Below are 14728 nucleotides of genomic sequence, written 5' to 3' on the forward strand. Positions count from 1 at the left end.
TAGACGTATTCTCATACACTCATAAATGCCAATGATGCACACAGCTCTCTTTCAAGTCGCACGTCTTAAAGTTTTGGTGCTGGCGTGCTATTAAGTACATAACCATAAATGATGTCACATCAGTATATGTAATATTGGCAGCGTCCGGAGAGTGAGATTTAGTTTAGAATAATACAATTAGTTAGGAAAAGATCTCTGTCAAGAGACTGCAATACAAACCTGTCTGCACAGATTCCACATTCACCATTTCTCAATAAATAAAGGCTTCTTTATAAAGACAGTATGCCGCTGAGAAGCTCAATCAGCTGCAGAGCTTTGTATATGTAATACTTTTTTGCCTAAATAATCATGATGCAGCCAATGAATTCACATATATTACAGCCAGCTGTGTTTACTTTATAATTGCCAATCTGAAAATGCTTCAAGGAACAGAGGGTCCTTTAGGGCTTGGAGCCACAGAGTTGCGCGCAAGCTGTAGGTACTTGTGGAGAGCCACGTCATCATATAATTCACTCCAAAATGACTCTGTTTTTGGAGAGTATTTTGCTTTCGCCAGAAAACACCCGCAGTATTTTACGCAGAACTGATTGATCAATTATAACAAGCTTAAGACAGTCTTTGTTAGATCTTTTGCCAGGTTTTACTGTCCAACACTTAAAAATAAAGGTTTTATTGGCATCTATGGTTCATGAAGAACCTTTAACATCCATGGAAACTTTCTATTGCACAAATGGAAGGTTCTTTATAGTGAAAAAAAGGTTCTTTAGATTAATTAAATGCTCTTTACATTTGAAAAAGGTTCTTTTAAGAACTGATCACTTTAAAGGGTTAGTTCACCCAAAAATGAAAATTCTGTCATTAATTACTCACCCTCATATCGTTCCACACCTGTAAGACCTTCGTTCATCTTCGGAACACAAATTAAGATATTTTTGATGAAATCCGAGAGGTATATGACTCGTCCATAGACAGCAATGTAATCAACACTTTCAAGGTCCAGAAAGTTACTAAAGACATCGTTAAAACTGTCAACGTGACTGCAGTGGTTCAACCTTAATTTTATGAAGCGACGAGAATACTTTTTGTATGCAAAAACAAAAATAACGACTTTCTTCAACAATCTCTTCTCTTTCCTGTCATTATCTTTACGCAGGTGATGCAGTAAGCACAGTAAAGGCTTCCGTGTTTACGTCCGAATGCCAGCTCAATATTGGCCAAAGCTGCACACATGAGCAGCACAACACATGCGATGCTGACGCAAGAGCCAGCCAATAATGAGTCGGCATTCTGACGTAGAACCTGGAAGCACTGGACATAAACAGCTTTTGAGAATGACACAAGAGAAGATATCGTTGAATAAAGTCGTTATTTTTGTTTTATTTTTGAACACAAAAAGTATTCTCGTTGCTTCATAAAATTAAGGTTGAACCACGGCAGTCACGTCGACGGTTTTAACAATGTCTTTAGTAGCTTTCTGGACCTTGAAAGTGTTGATTATATTGCTGAGTCATATACCTCTCGGATTTCATCAAAAAGATCTTAATTTGTGTTCTTAATTTAAGGTCTTACGGGTGTGGAACGGGTGTGTTAATGACAGAATTTTCATTTTTGGGTGAACTAACCCTTTAAGGTTCTTTTGCAGCATTGCTTCGGAAACCTCCCTTTATTTTTAAAGGGTTAGTTCACCCAAAAATGAAAATTCTGTCATTAACACACCCGTTCCACACCCGTAAGACCTTAAATTAAGAACACAAATTAAGATCTTTTTGATGAAATCCGAGAGGTATATGACTGTCACTAATTAATTACCCTAATGTCGTTCCAAACCTGTAAGACTTTCATTCATCTTCGGAACACAAATTAAGGTATTTTATACTCCATTGAAAGAAACAAAATGACCACATTCAATGTCCAGAAAAGTAGTAAAAACATCATTAAAATAGTCAATGTGACTACAGTGGTTCAACCTTAATGTTATGAAGTGACGAGAATACTTTTTGTGCGCAAAAACAAAACACAAATAACGACTTTATTCAACAAATTCATCTCTCCCCTGTCATTCTGCTACGCTTTTTTCATTGCAGCGCTTATACATCTGAATGGCGGCTCAGTATTGGCACGACGCATACGTGTGATGCTAACGCAGGAGCCGGGCAATAATTAGCCGGCGTTTGGATGTAAAACACAGAAATGCAGCACTGCTCCAACTGCGTAACAGACAGACAGAGAAGAGGAAAAATTGTTGAATAAAGTCATTATTTTTGTTTTGTTTTTGCGCACAAAAAGTATTTTGTCACTTCATAACATTAAGGTTGAACCACTGTAGTCACGTCAACGGTTTTAACTATGTTTTTACAACTTTTCTGGACATTGAATGTGGTCATTTCATTGCTTTAAGGATAAAAAAATCCTCTCGGATTTCATCAAAATATCTTAATTTGTGTTCTAAAGAGAGATGAAGGTCTTACGGGTTTGGAACGACATGAGGGTGAGTAATTAATGACAGAAATTTCATTTTTGGGTGAACTAACCCTTTGAGAGTGAATATTATGCAGATGTATTAATATATTAATATTCTATATATCCTAATTATTGTTAATATGTAATTCATTATTTCCAGGAGCTCATTGCTTCTACCTTCAATTAAACTGCTAACAGTGATTGTAAATTAAATTGCCTAAATTATTACTTTGTTAGCTAACTGCATGATTATATGTACACTTCTGAAACCACATATATTTGGCAGTCACCTCCGATACCAGATTCTCAAAATTGTAATGTTGACATGCATTCTCTGTAAAGCTGCTTTGAAATGATATGTATCGTGAAAAGCGCTATACAAATAAATGTGAATTGAATTGAATTGAAATTAATTTGAATACCGAAGCAAATCAGGTTTTAATGTTTTGACCTTATTTTCGATGAGTCTGTAGAGCGGGACAAACATCACAGCTGTGAAGCAAGACAACCATGATTTCCAAAAACCTCTCATGAGGTATAGAAATTATATTGTGTGATTAGTTAATATATGAGTGGCCTTTTGTGTGCCGGGACACTGGGGAGCTACTCACATCTTGCTAATGAGAATGGAATGATTACTTTTTTTTTTTTTTTTTTGTGGAGACTTGGACAAAACCAATCTTACATTCACAGGAGTGTTATATTTCTGTAAACTGCTGAGGACTGGCAGTGGTGGGACAGAAAGGGTGTATGGTAGATTTCTATGGTGATGGAATGAAAACAAAACACAAAATCAGTGCATACTTCAGAATTTCAAAAAAAAAAAAAAATTAAATATGGGAAGGGTCCAAACTTAAGCCTGAAAATTATGATTGCTAAGACTGTAGGCTAAGCATAGATCAGGATCTGGGCATTGGAGTCCCAACCGCTCTGCAGGGATTTACAAATATACTACAAACAAAACAGAATGTCAGAACACTGCTTTGATCATGGGTGACAGACAGACAGACAGACAGACAGACAGATAGATACTACTTGATACTAAATGTCCTAATTGAACTAAAGCCTAATCCTGGCTTAATTTAAGTCCTGTCTGTGAAACCGGGCCATAGAGTTACACACAAAAAGACATTTTAATCTGCATTTTACCCAAAGATTTCTAAAGAAATAGCTCTGAAAATTAGCTCTAGCATTTGTTATTATTACATTTGAATCTCATAAAATGCAGTACAAAACATTTCGACCACTGAAAACATCCAGCCTCCATGCAAAGGTAAATAGCCAGTTTTTATGAAGTGTTCTCCTTTCTCTAGTGTCACACTGATTATACAAGAGCCACACAATCGCAGAGGAAATTGGAGAGTGTAAACACTGGCAGAGAAGTGCTCAGAGCTGTCAAACACATCTGTGTGATTGAGCACAACCTTGTGCTATAGAGTAAACATGGGAAAAGTCATGGGTACATCATTGTAGTGGGAACCATGGCAAACTACAGAACTGTTGGGAGAGACTGAGTGAAACATAGTGCTCAAGACAGATCATATAGCTCAGAGAATCCAGCAGAGGAAGTTAATGACTAATGGTCCAGTTTTTTTTTCTTTCTGGAGAAAAATAATATGGCTGTAATAATTTCCTGATGGTGGGGTGGGATAGGAAATGGATTCTTCATAACGATGTATCTCATTTTCGTACTAATGTCAAGGCTTTTCTCCCATAGTCTACTAAACTGGTGACATCACCACTCCAATCATCGTTCAGTGTTTATATAGTGCTATATAGCTGCATATATTTGTATTATTTTGTGTTGAATAATGTGCTTTGTGTTTGTAATATATTCAATAATGCGAAGGAAAACTAATCATGATGTATTGCAGAGCATCACTGCAGCCTGGTACAAGTCAGATTTTTCATTCTCGATAGTCATAAACTATTTTTGGATGTGTGATCTCATAGTATAAAACCTATGTAATGTTTGCACAATTCTCGATGGAAAAAAGGGCAACAAGACAAGGAATTCCCATGTTCTGGCACAGACTTGTCCAAAACTGTATAGTCCACCTGTGCACTATAAAAGACAACCCTCATTAATTGCATTTTTCCTTTTCCCTGGAGCCTAAAACTGCCCTATACTTACAACTTATAGAAAATGAATTAACAAGAAAGAAAAAAAAAAAAGAAAAACCAACCAAACAAGAAAAAAAAAAATCAAAGAAACGAACAAGAAAAACAAAAGTAAAGAAATAAACAACAAGACAAACAAACAATATGAAAGAAAGAAACAAGAAAAAACAAACAAACAAAAAATCAAAGAAAAGAAATAAACAATAATAAAGACAAACAATAATAAAGACAAACAAATAAATACAAACAATAAGAAAGAAAGAAAGACAAACAATATGAATAAAAGACAAACAAACAATAAGACAAATAAGAAAGACAAACAATATGAATAAAAGACAAACAAACAATAAGACAAACAATAAGAAAGAAAGAAAGAAAGAAAGAGAAAGACAAACAATAAGAAAGTAAGAATGAATGAATGAATGAACAAACAATAAGAAAGACAAACAATAAGAAAGAAAGAAAGAAAGAAAGAAAGACAAACAATAAGAAAGTAAGAATGAATGAATGAATGAATGAAAGAACAAACAATAAGAAAGAGAAACAATAAGAAAGAAAAAAAGGAAGACAAATAAACAATAAGAAAGAAAGAAAGAATTCTGTTGCTTCTCCACTAGAAACGGCTCCTCCGTGCTTTCCTGCTCTTGCAGTTTTCTTCATGTGTTTAGACTCCGCTCGAGTTGGACCCAGCGCTTCGGATCCTGCAGAAAGTGGGCTTTGCTTCTTTAAGACTCCCCTGAAGTTTGAGATGCACACACGAGGGCTCGCGGCTTGGGTGGTCTCTCTACTTTGGTGAGCTGTTGCTAAGCAGCTAATAATAGTCGTGTTTGCTGAGTAATTTTTGCCCTTCTGGAACCAATCAGAGCCCAGGAACCCCGGCCATCTGACAGCCCCGGAGGCGGGATTTCGAGTGGTTTTTGCCACGCCCTCCTCCCCTTCTCCGAATGGAGAGTGATCTTTTTTCACATCTATTGAATCTCTCAGAGATCGCCTTGTCGCGCGGCCTGAGGAGGGACCACATAGATCACAGAATGCTTCAGCCACCGAGGGATCGACGTTTCCACAGCATCCACTTCGCCTTCTGATATCGCGAACTTTCCAGCGGACGGCGTGAAAGTGGGGAATTGTTGGAGACCTCCAGATTCGCGAAATGTTGGAATGGAAGGCGCAGACTCTGACTCGCCGTCTCAAACAGGAGTATGAAGTGCTTCGCGGATCTGGGATCAACGAGAGACAAACTTGGTTTTCTTCGGATATCACTAAACGCTCGCGGGGAAATACACTAGCGCGGATAACGAGACGTTCAGCGCAGACTTTGCAACATGGCCTCGGCTGTTAATGTCTCCTCCGAGCAGGAAAACAGAGACCCCGATCGGCCGAGGTTAACGCGGAGAAATAGGGGCAACTATCGGACCGCCGCGGCGGATTTGGAGTATTTGCAGCGGCCGAGCTATTGCGATGCTGCCTTTGCATTGGAGCAGATATCAGAGGTGCTTTTATGTTTGCCCTGTTTGCATTTGGACTTTGTTGGGAATCTCTGACAAAGTGCTCAACTTTAGTGAAGTCGCTAGGTAACGGGATAGCCACGGCGCCGATGGGGGTGTCTATGCGTGAAGCAACCTGTAGCCGCTTGAGGGACTCTCTGCATTTGTTCACCGTTATGTCCATCACTCCCGATACATTAATCGTAAACATAGCTGTCAGACGTGAGGCTGAGGTCTGAAAGTGAAGCGAAGTGTAGTTAGTGATGTTGGCCCTAACCGACTGATTGAAGCCCCCTCAGATAGGATCTACACAGGGAGTAGTTTTAGTCCCGCACGGCTCAGGCACGATCCATGTGGCTGCCCTCTTCCGTTCACAAATATTGTCGTAACTCCCTCTGTGATGGCTGCAGCACTTCCCAAATCGCATCACATCGCGTCCCTTCAGCTATGCGACCCACGTGCATCTCCGACTTTGGACATTGTAACCTGTTTCCCTGGTACAATGTCCAAAGGATGCAGTCTGTCACATTGCAGCCATACTCAGTTTAATGTCTGGTTTATGCGTGGGAATATAACTCATTTGAATTACGCTCTTTGAAAGCCGACAGAATGGTACAAGTAGTATGGCAAGCTGTTTTAACATTTATTCATTAGAACTAGTATTTATGTTTTTGTTTCCAATTATTATTATTATATAATTATTTTTTGTTAGAAAGGCATCTTTTTTTTTTTTTTTTTTTTTTTTAGACAATAGTCTTTTATTTCTTTGCTACTAGTCACAATCCCAATAATATTAAAGCAAATTCTGTTGTTATTGGTAGCAAATTGAATATTTGCTATTGAATTCTTTGAAGATCTGTGGTTCAAGTATGAAATATTATTTTAATGTGGTATGTACCAGCTTTTCTAGCATGTATTTATAAGACACCTGAATCTATGTAATTCTTATAACGTTATAAGATGAGTTATATATATATAAAAAAATTTTTTACCTGTCATATGTAATGACCAGTCAGAATGGCTGCTCTGTGTTTTAATTATTATTAGTATTATTATTTTTAATGGTAAGATTAGGAATAATTCTAGTAGCGACTTAAATACACGTTAGTGTCTAATACATAGGTTTTAGTGTTTAATTAGTACTAGGAAAACTGGAATAGATAGTAGTATCTTATAACCTAATGAATCATTACAAGTAAAACTGGAATAGATACTAGTCTGAAGTTGAAGTTGATATCTGAACAACATGAGAGAATTCAAAACTCCCACCAGTATCAAAAGAATAGTTATTGGGATAGTGACTAGTTGTAAATGATTAAGTATCTAGTTCTACTAGTATATAATAAATAGTTATTTCTATTGACACTGAAAAAGATACTATAGTCACTACTGGATTATTTACCAGTAATAGTAGTAAACTAGTAGTAAAAAGGATGCAACTAGTAACAATAAGTGCTTGCTACATAAAAATAGAATAATTTTAAGGGATAAATGTTAAAATGGCTTGCCATAGAAATGGTGCTTGAAAGTGTTGAGGTTTTTTTTTTAAAGATCTTATGAGCGGTGTTGTGTATACATAACTTACATACATACTTTAATTGTTTAATACATTTTAAGTAATTACTTGAAAAGAAAGGTTTTTCCTGACACTACACCTGTTTAAGCCCCTCAAGTGCCATTTTAGCTTATTTACTGCATTTAGTTGAAAACTATAAATATGTATCGACGGAATTTAGTTTATCTTCTTAACAAAGTGATGAGAGTTTAATATTTGCTCTCTCTTGTCTTGTAGGGGAAGGCGACTGGGAGGAAAGCGCCGCTGTGGTTGAGAGCAAAGTTTCAAAGACTTTTGTTTAAACTTGGCTGTTACATACAAAAGAACTGCGGAAAGTTTTTAGTTGTGGGCCTTTTAATATTCGGAGCTTTTGCTGTTGGCCTAAGGGCAGCTAATCTGGAGACGGACGTGGAGAAACTCTGGGTAGAAGGTAAGAAGCTGTTTTCCTTGTACTTTAAGTCTTTCTAATACGTTTTCTTCTCAAGTGTAATCTAAAGGCAGACCTGAAGCTGTGGGTTGTGGGGTGGGGGGTCTGTCATGTAAGCTGAAGGAATTGTTTATTGTATTGAGGTCTGGCAGAAATCCAGATTAAACGTGAAAAGAATGTTTTTCGCTTCGAGTTTGCCTTGCGCGCACGAATGCAGTTTGTTTATAGAACATTATAGCGCGCGCGCCTGCCGATAGTTTCCAAGTTCGATACATCAGTGAATATTTGATTTAGAGAGCAATGTGAGTGTTTTTAACACGAATAGCCGCCATTTTGTGAGTGTGTGCGAGTAAGTGTGTGTGTGTCTGCCTCCAGCAGTTGAATCTGATCCGCGCTGCTCACAGAGCCTGTGTGTGGTCCTGTTTTGGACAGCGTTCAACTTTCCAAAAAGATTTGTCTCAGAGTTTCAGCAGGAACCGAGCGAACTACAGGCAGAAACGTGCACTCAGACCCGACACAGACTACAGCTTATAGGCGGTTTAAAGAAAGTTTGAAAGAGAGTTGTTTTATTTTATGAATAAGCCAATTGTGAGATGTTGGGGCCGTAGTGTGGGTGGTGATTTTTTTTTGAAGGGGGGAGGGGCAAATAGGCATTTCTGCTTTGATCTACATTCCTGCAGTTTAAAGAACCTTTGATATGACCACAAATGATAAAAGAGCTTACCTTATAATTGCTTCTACAGTCATTATTTTTATATTAAGTTATTTTAATTGGATAAGTTGGCTTTCAGTGTGTTTTTGGACTGTAAATACACGCCATGTTCTGTCCATCAAGGACTGATATTAAAGTCATTGGTGTGTAGTAGATTTATGAAATGAGACAGTTGCCTCTTGGTGTTTTTTTAGTCCTATGTAAATTCCTGTTGCATTTCCACTTGATGTGCCTTTAATCCGAACACTGTGTAAACATGAAACGCTGTTTACCTTATACTATAAACAAGCAGCTAGTATTATATTTGTGTATTTATATTAACAATCTTTTGCATTTTTCAGAATTTTTAGGTTTTATTTAGTTGTAGATTATTGTTTCAGGTCGAAAGTGATGTCTGAGTGGGTAAGCTGTTTATTCTGTAATTAGTTACACATTATTTTGGCCAGTTCAGAACTATTTGTGGACCTGTTCCCATCATGATTGGCAGCCATTGTTACGACTATTGACAATGGCTGCCATTTTTTTTATACTGTAATTTTTTTTTTAATCAAAGGCACTGCCTCCCTTGAAGGTTTGGAAGTCTGTTTGCTACTTCATGACTTTAAATTATAACTAAAAATAGCAAAAATGATTCACAACTCCACTTTTGCTCGTATCTGATTCTTGGTTGAGATTTTGTGATAACTCAGTGGAACATGCCAAATTGTGTGGACACAATTTTTGGCCAGGCTGTCATACAAAGAAATTATAAACATACAAAAATGAGAGAACCAACAAATTACAAAATATTAATAACTATTAACCACTGTTGGGGGTAACGCATTACAAGTAACGTGAGTTACGTAATCAGATTACTTTTTTAAAATTTTCTCATTTATTGACTGACAGCTCTCCTGTCCCCATGTTGAGAGAAATCTAAGTGCAGAGGTGTTGTGTGCGCTGCGTGAAAATTATGTTTATTGTAGTTGTAGACCAAATGTGAACATTCATTTACTCATTTTACTTACACAAAAACAGATTCAAAATGAATAAAAGCAGTGAAATGCAAACTCAGAATATTATGCAAACCTGGAATAATCAAATATGTTAAATAATACAAATATACTTTATGTATTTAATCTCACTTTATTAACTTTGCTGCTGACCTTCAATGATCCACAAGGGTGTGAAAGGACCTTTACATTTGCCAAAACTTTTTTTTTTTTTGTTAAAAAACAAACAGGCAAGTCAAGCCCAGGTAAGAAAAATTAACACAAATGTAACATAACGCATTACTTTCCACAAAAAGTAACTAAGTAACGCAATTGGTTATTTTTAGGGAGTAACCCAATATTGTAACTCATTACATTTAATAGTAACTTTCCCCAACACTGTTAATAACTAATGTTGAAGTCAATGTATGCTGTTTCCTTTGAGCTTTTTTTTATGCATTTTTTTTGCATAGTAAAATAAAACCTGTAGCTATAGTGTGCCTTTTTTGCCAGATAATTTTGTCAGATAAATACCTTGACCAAGTTAGTGTTTTGTTCTTCCCTCATATTTAAAATATTTAAAAAATATTAGATATGTTTGATATATTTGGATGGTTCAATCAAACTTTTAGGCTCAGTAAATACAAATAGCTCCTCTGCTTATGGTCTCTCTCTCTCCCTCTCTCTCTCTATATATATATATGTATGTATATATATATATAATATATCTCTCTGTGTGTGTGTGTGTGTGTATATACTTTTTTTTTTCGTCAGTTCCCCTGGAGCAGCTTAAGTGATTGCTAGTTAATGGCTACTATGGTAATGGAGCAGGTGCAGGATCTCTGAGACCTTTTTGGTCAACCCTACATGGGACTCATCTTGAAACCTTTTGCAGTAGCGACCTAGATCCTTAAACCTCAGTCTATCTATTTTCTATCAGGTATAGAAAAACGTTTGCAGTAATGCTATATATTTTAAATACTTTAGTGGAGTGTCAGTAATTTTTAAGTCTGTGTAAAGCAATATCTAAATATGTGTTCTGAGCAATATCTAAAGATGTGTTATTAACCACCCAGCCAAATTTGAATGATAAACAAATCGCCAGGTAAATAAAATAAGTTATGAATCTTGAAAAAATAAGCAGTATTCTCTGCTCTCAAATGCTGTGGGCGTGTCCGCTGATGGCACAGAAACCACCCCACTCACAGGAAACACACAAGGCAAGCAAGGCAACTTACACTCATTGGTGGGCATTACAGGGCAATTACAGTAACTCGCGATTGAGTGGGCGAACCACTGATGCTGATGCACTCTACTTATTATAGTGTTGGGGAGGAGCCATGCTCAGTGGCTCCAGTGCATCATCGAGCCATGATTACTGGCCTGCCCAAAAAATCCTGAACACAAAAATGGTAAAAAAACTGTTTAACGGTCTAACTCCACAATTCAGTACTACGTAGTTCACAGTCTTTGTAACGTGTTTTCTAAGATTTATAATGTGTTTAGAAACAAATCTCTGCATTGCCTTTACAGAGACTTTTAGTAATATTCTCTCAACGTTATAGTCATTTTCGTTAAATCAACTGTGAACCTTATCACAAACACCTTGCTAACCCAGAGCTTTATCCTCTCTGCAGTTTTATCTTTGTTGCTCACTTCCACATTTCCTTTCCAAGAAGTGCAGGAGGTTTACAGATGAAGTATGACAGTCAGTTGCTGGACACACACTCACTCACACCTCAGTTGTTCCCATGTCGAAGCACATGACAGCTTCCAGATGCAGTAACATTGAGACCTGTTTGTTTAGATTAAACTCCACAGCTGAGGGATAGATTAGTTCTGGTTGGCCAGGTTCTGCACTGGGAGATGTCGGCCCAGCGTCCATTAGGATGCATGTTTATGTTTCGTTTGGAACAGTCTTTTGCTAGCGACCTCCAAATGACCCTTTGTTGAAGCTGTGTCTCTTACTCTCCCTTAAGTTCAGCTTGAATGGGATTCAGTGTGATCTCATGTTGGCTTTCATCACTTGCCATTGAGGGCTGTTACGCTCCAACCATTATAATTTGTTTGGTTGCTCTACAGATTTTCAGCGTTACATGATTGATGTAGATAATGTTGTCATAGCTTTTCGATTCACTGGCTGTATCCTCTCACTGATCTGATATGAATGTAGCTTTGATGTTTTGGACACTAATGTTGTGGAGACTTGTGGACGTCTAGCTTAATACTTCAGGTCAGATTTTGTGCAGAAAGAGAAAAAAAAATATTTAAGTGTGTGTGTATATATATATATATATATATATATTTATATATATATTTTATAATATTTTTTTTTCTTTAAAAAAGTTGCAGATGAAATGAGTAGCCATCTTTTTTGCTTTTCAAAATCACAGGCTCCAAGTTTTTTAAAGAAAATACCAGCACCGCCTGAACTTAATTAAAACAGTTTCACGTAAACATTCGCCTTCCTGTATGCCTTCCCCTCCTGGCCGATTTTGAGAAGGACTGCTCTCGCAGTGAAATCATTGAAATATCAGGGTTTGGGTTGTCCCATTCTCTCATGTGGGGGGTAGGAGGAGTAGCATGAGGCTCGGGGCCACAAGGCTGCGTCCCTTAGGACCTGAGGTCATTGAGTAGAGACTCCGCTATTTAAAAGCTCATCTGATACTGGCTACATGACCCGGGTGCAGAGTGAGGGGTTCCAGCTAACGCCAACGATGATGAGAGAAGGTTTACTACGCTAGCCCTCCTGTGGAAGAGGAGCTTGATCAATTTAAAGGCATTTAATGATTAATTTAACCAGCAAGATGTTTTTTGCACCCAGCAGGGGGCAGTGTAAATTTATTAGATAAGTGATCAATGATGTGCAGTAAATCTGGGTATTATGGAAGACATGTAAATTTGGTATATTTAATTCTTGTTTAATTAGTTTTATTATGTTCACTTCATCAAGTTTTTCAGCGTTTCATGAATTGAGCCATCTCTTTTCATATATTTACTCCTGAAGTTCTTTCCTTGGACATGAAGTGTAGGCTGAGAGTGCCTTTACATTCAACAGGCGTGGAAATATTGACAAATCTCCCCTGGTTGTCTAGTGAAAACATGAGGACGATTAAGAGTTAGCAGTGTGGAGGAGTATATAACCTGCAGTGCATGTTAGGAAGAAGTTCTCTTTTAATATAAAGGAAGTGGCTGAAGAATGTGGCCTTCCCGCATTGTGGTTAAGAGATCGGGATTTAGTGGAATTCTCCCTGTTTAGATGTACTCTGGAAGGCTTGGACACACATGGCTGAACTGTAAGGGATGTATGCAGAGCGCTGAGGGCTTTGAGGTTTTAGCTGGTTTGAAGTTTGAACCGCTTTACTCATGTTTGGAGAATGGGCTCTGTGTGCCTGAACTGATTGGATCACTCAGGACAGTTTGCTAATTATTTATACCATGTAATTAATTATCTAACTATGTAACAAACAACTGTGATGGCTAATATAAATTACATTTAGATGGACTGGATTTTTATGTTATGTGCCTAAGGTGTCCTAGGGTGTTGTTGGTGATTCCCAGGGTGTTGATCTGTGATTGCTTGGTGGATACTGTGATATTCTGGTCTGTAGAAATGGCTCCTTCCTTAAATATAACTGAGATTTCTATCTGTTTTCTTCACCAGGTGAAATTTGTAAATCTGGTTGCTTAGAATAGCAAAACTGCATTGTCTTATAAACAATCAACACAGTTTGAGGGGCCTATTCATGTCAGTAGCAGTGCAGGACAACTTATGTGACAAAGCAGTTTAAAATGCAGCAAGTTCTCTAACATATATCTAATTATCGTATTTTTGCACTTGACTGTGCCTATACTTGGCTCAGGTCCTTTCACATATACGTAAATACGGGATTTTTGCCCACTTTCTCCAACAAGCTGATCACTTAGAAATATAAAAGTGCACCTCTTCTAAACTTTCCACACAATTTGAGGTGCAATTCATATCTCTAGCACAAATGGTGCAGTACAAGGTACACAACAAAATTTAAAACTGTTTGTTTAATACTTTGCAGTTCCCTAATGCACGTTTGATGTTCGTATTTTACACTGTCTATAAATCATGATTTCTTCAGCGGCAACCTCAACAGTTTTAAAACTGACGCAAGTGTGTGGAAGACAGATATGAATTGAGCAACTCCCATCTACAACCGGCATCCTGACAGCCCTCCAATTCCTGTGTTTATATTCTGCATACCTCCACTCCGTGTTATTCAAAAAACAGAGACACCGAATTGACGGAAAAGACTCATGCTCGTTCTGTCTCTCGCTCTCTACTACTCCCTTTCCCCTCTCTTTTCTTCCGAAAGCTTTCACTGCACTTCAGTCCCCCCCTGTTCTCTGCTCCTCACACTGACACCCCCCTCCTCCCCCTTCACTTGGGAGTCCATCCCTGGGATGCCAGATGTATTACAGAGTGAAGCGCAGCAATGTAAACACTGAGTCCTGCCATGGATGCCGGGTGGTCTGGCCCTCCCCCTCTCCACCCTCCATCTCTCTGTGGCCGAGGGGCGGAGGATTTCAGCGAAAGAGAGTGAGTGGGGGAGGGGAGCGTAGTAGCTGAAGTGTTATTTGTGTTTTGGCTAGAACGGCCGTTTTTCTGCAATCTGCTGCTTCGGTTAATGCTTCATACCTATGGGCAAAGATGGTACGAAGTTCAGCCTACATCTAGACCGGTTTCCTTCCAGTTCTTTGGGAACTGTTTAGTAAACTTGTAGTGAAAATTTAAACTTTAAAACATGCCTTTAAAGCTTGGTTAACCTGCAAGAAGTGTTCACTATTTTGTTTTATCAGCAACCAAGAATGAAATTGATCTTTGTATAGTGATTTTAGGTTGATTAAATTGTTTTGCATGTGAATATAAAACCGTAATAGAAGTGATTAGTGCATCTGTTGCATGTTAATGTTAATGTTCGCTACCTTAGATTATCAGTTGTTATATCAATTTTTTACTGCTGACAC

At 37.8% G+C, this 14728-nt stretch overlaps 1 protein-coding gene across 3 annotated transcripts in view; it reads left to right on the forward strand.

Annotated features, from left to right (window-relative positions):
- The first annotated feature begins 5525 nt into the window (after nucleotides 1–5525).
- Nucleotides 5526–14728, forward strand: part of ptch1 (patched 1) — a 65624-nt gene continuing 56421 nt past the window's right edge. For all 3 annotated transcript variants that reach the window (XR_007931371.1, XM_051903843.1, XM_051903844.1), the window contains exons 1-2: nucleotides 5526–6071; nucleotides 7858–8050. Coding sequence is in view for 2 of the 3 variants with exons in the window: in XM_051903843.1 (XP_051759803.1) it covers nucleotides 5904–6071; nucleotides 7858–8050 (361 nt within the window). In the remaining variant the exon portion in view is untranslated. The remainder of the gene's footprint in view (nucleotides 6072–7857; nucleotides 8051–14728) is intronic.

Source organism: Ctenopharyngodon idella, chromosome 8 (assembly GCF_019924925.1).
Source record: "Ctenopharyngodon idella isolate HZGC_01 chromosome 8, HZGC01, whole genome shotgun sequence".
Lineage (NCBI taxonomy): Eukaryota > Metazoa > Chordata > Actinopteri > Cypriniformes > Xenocyprididae > Ctenopharyngodon > Ctenopharyngodon idella.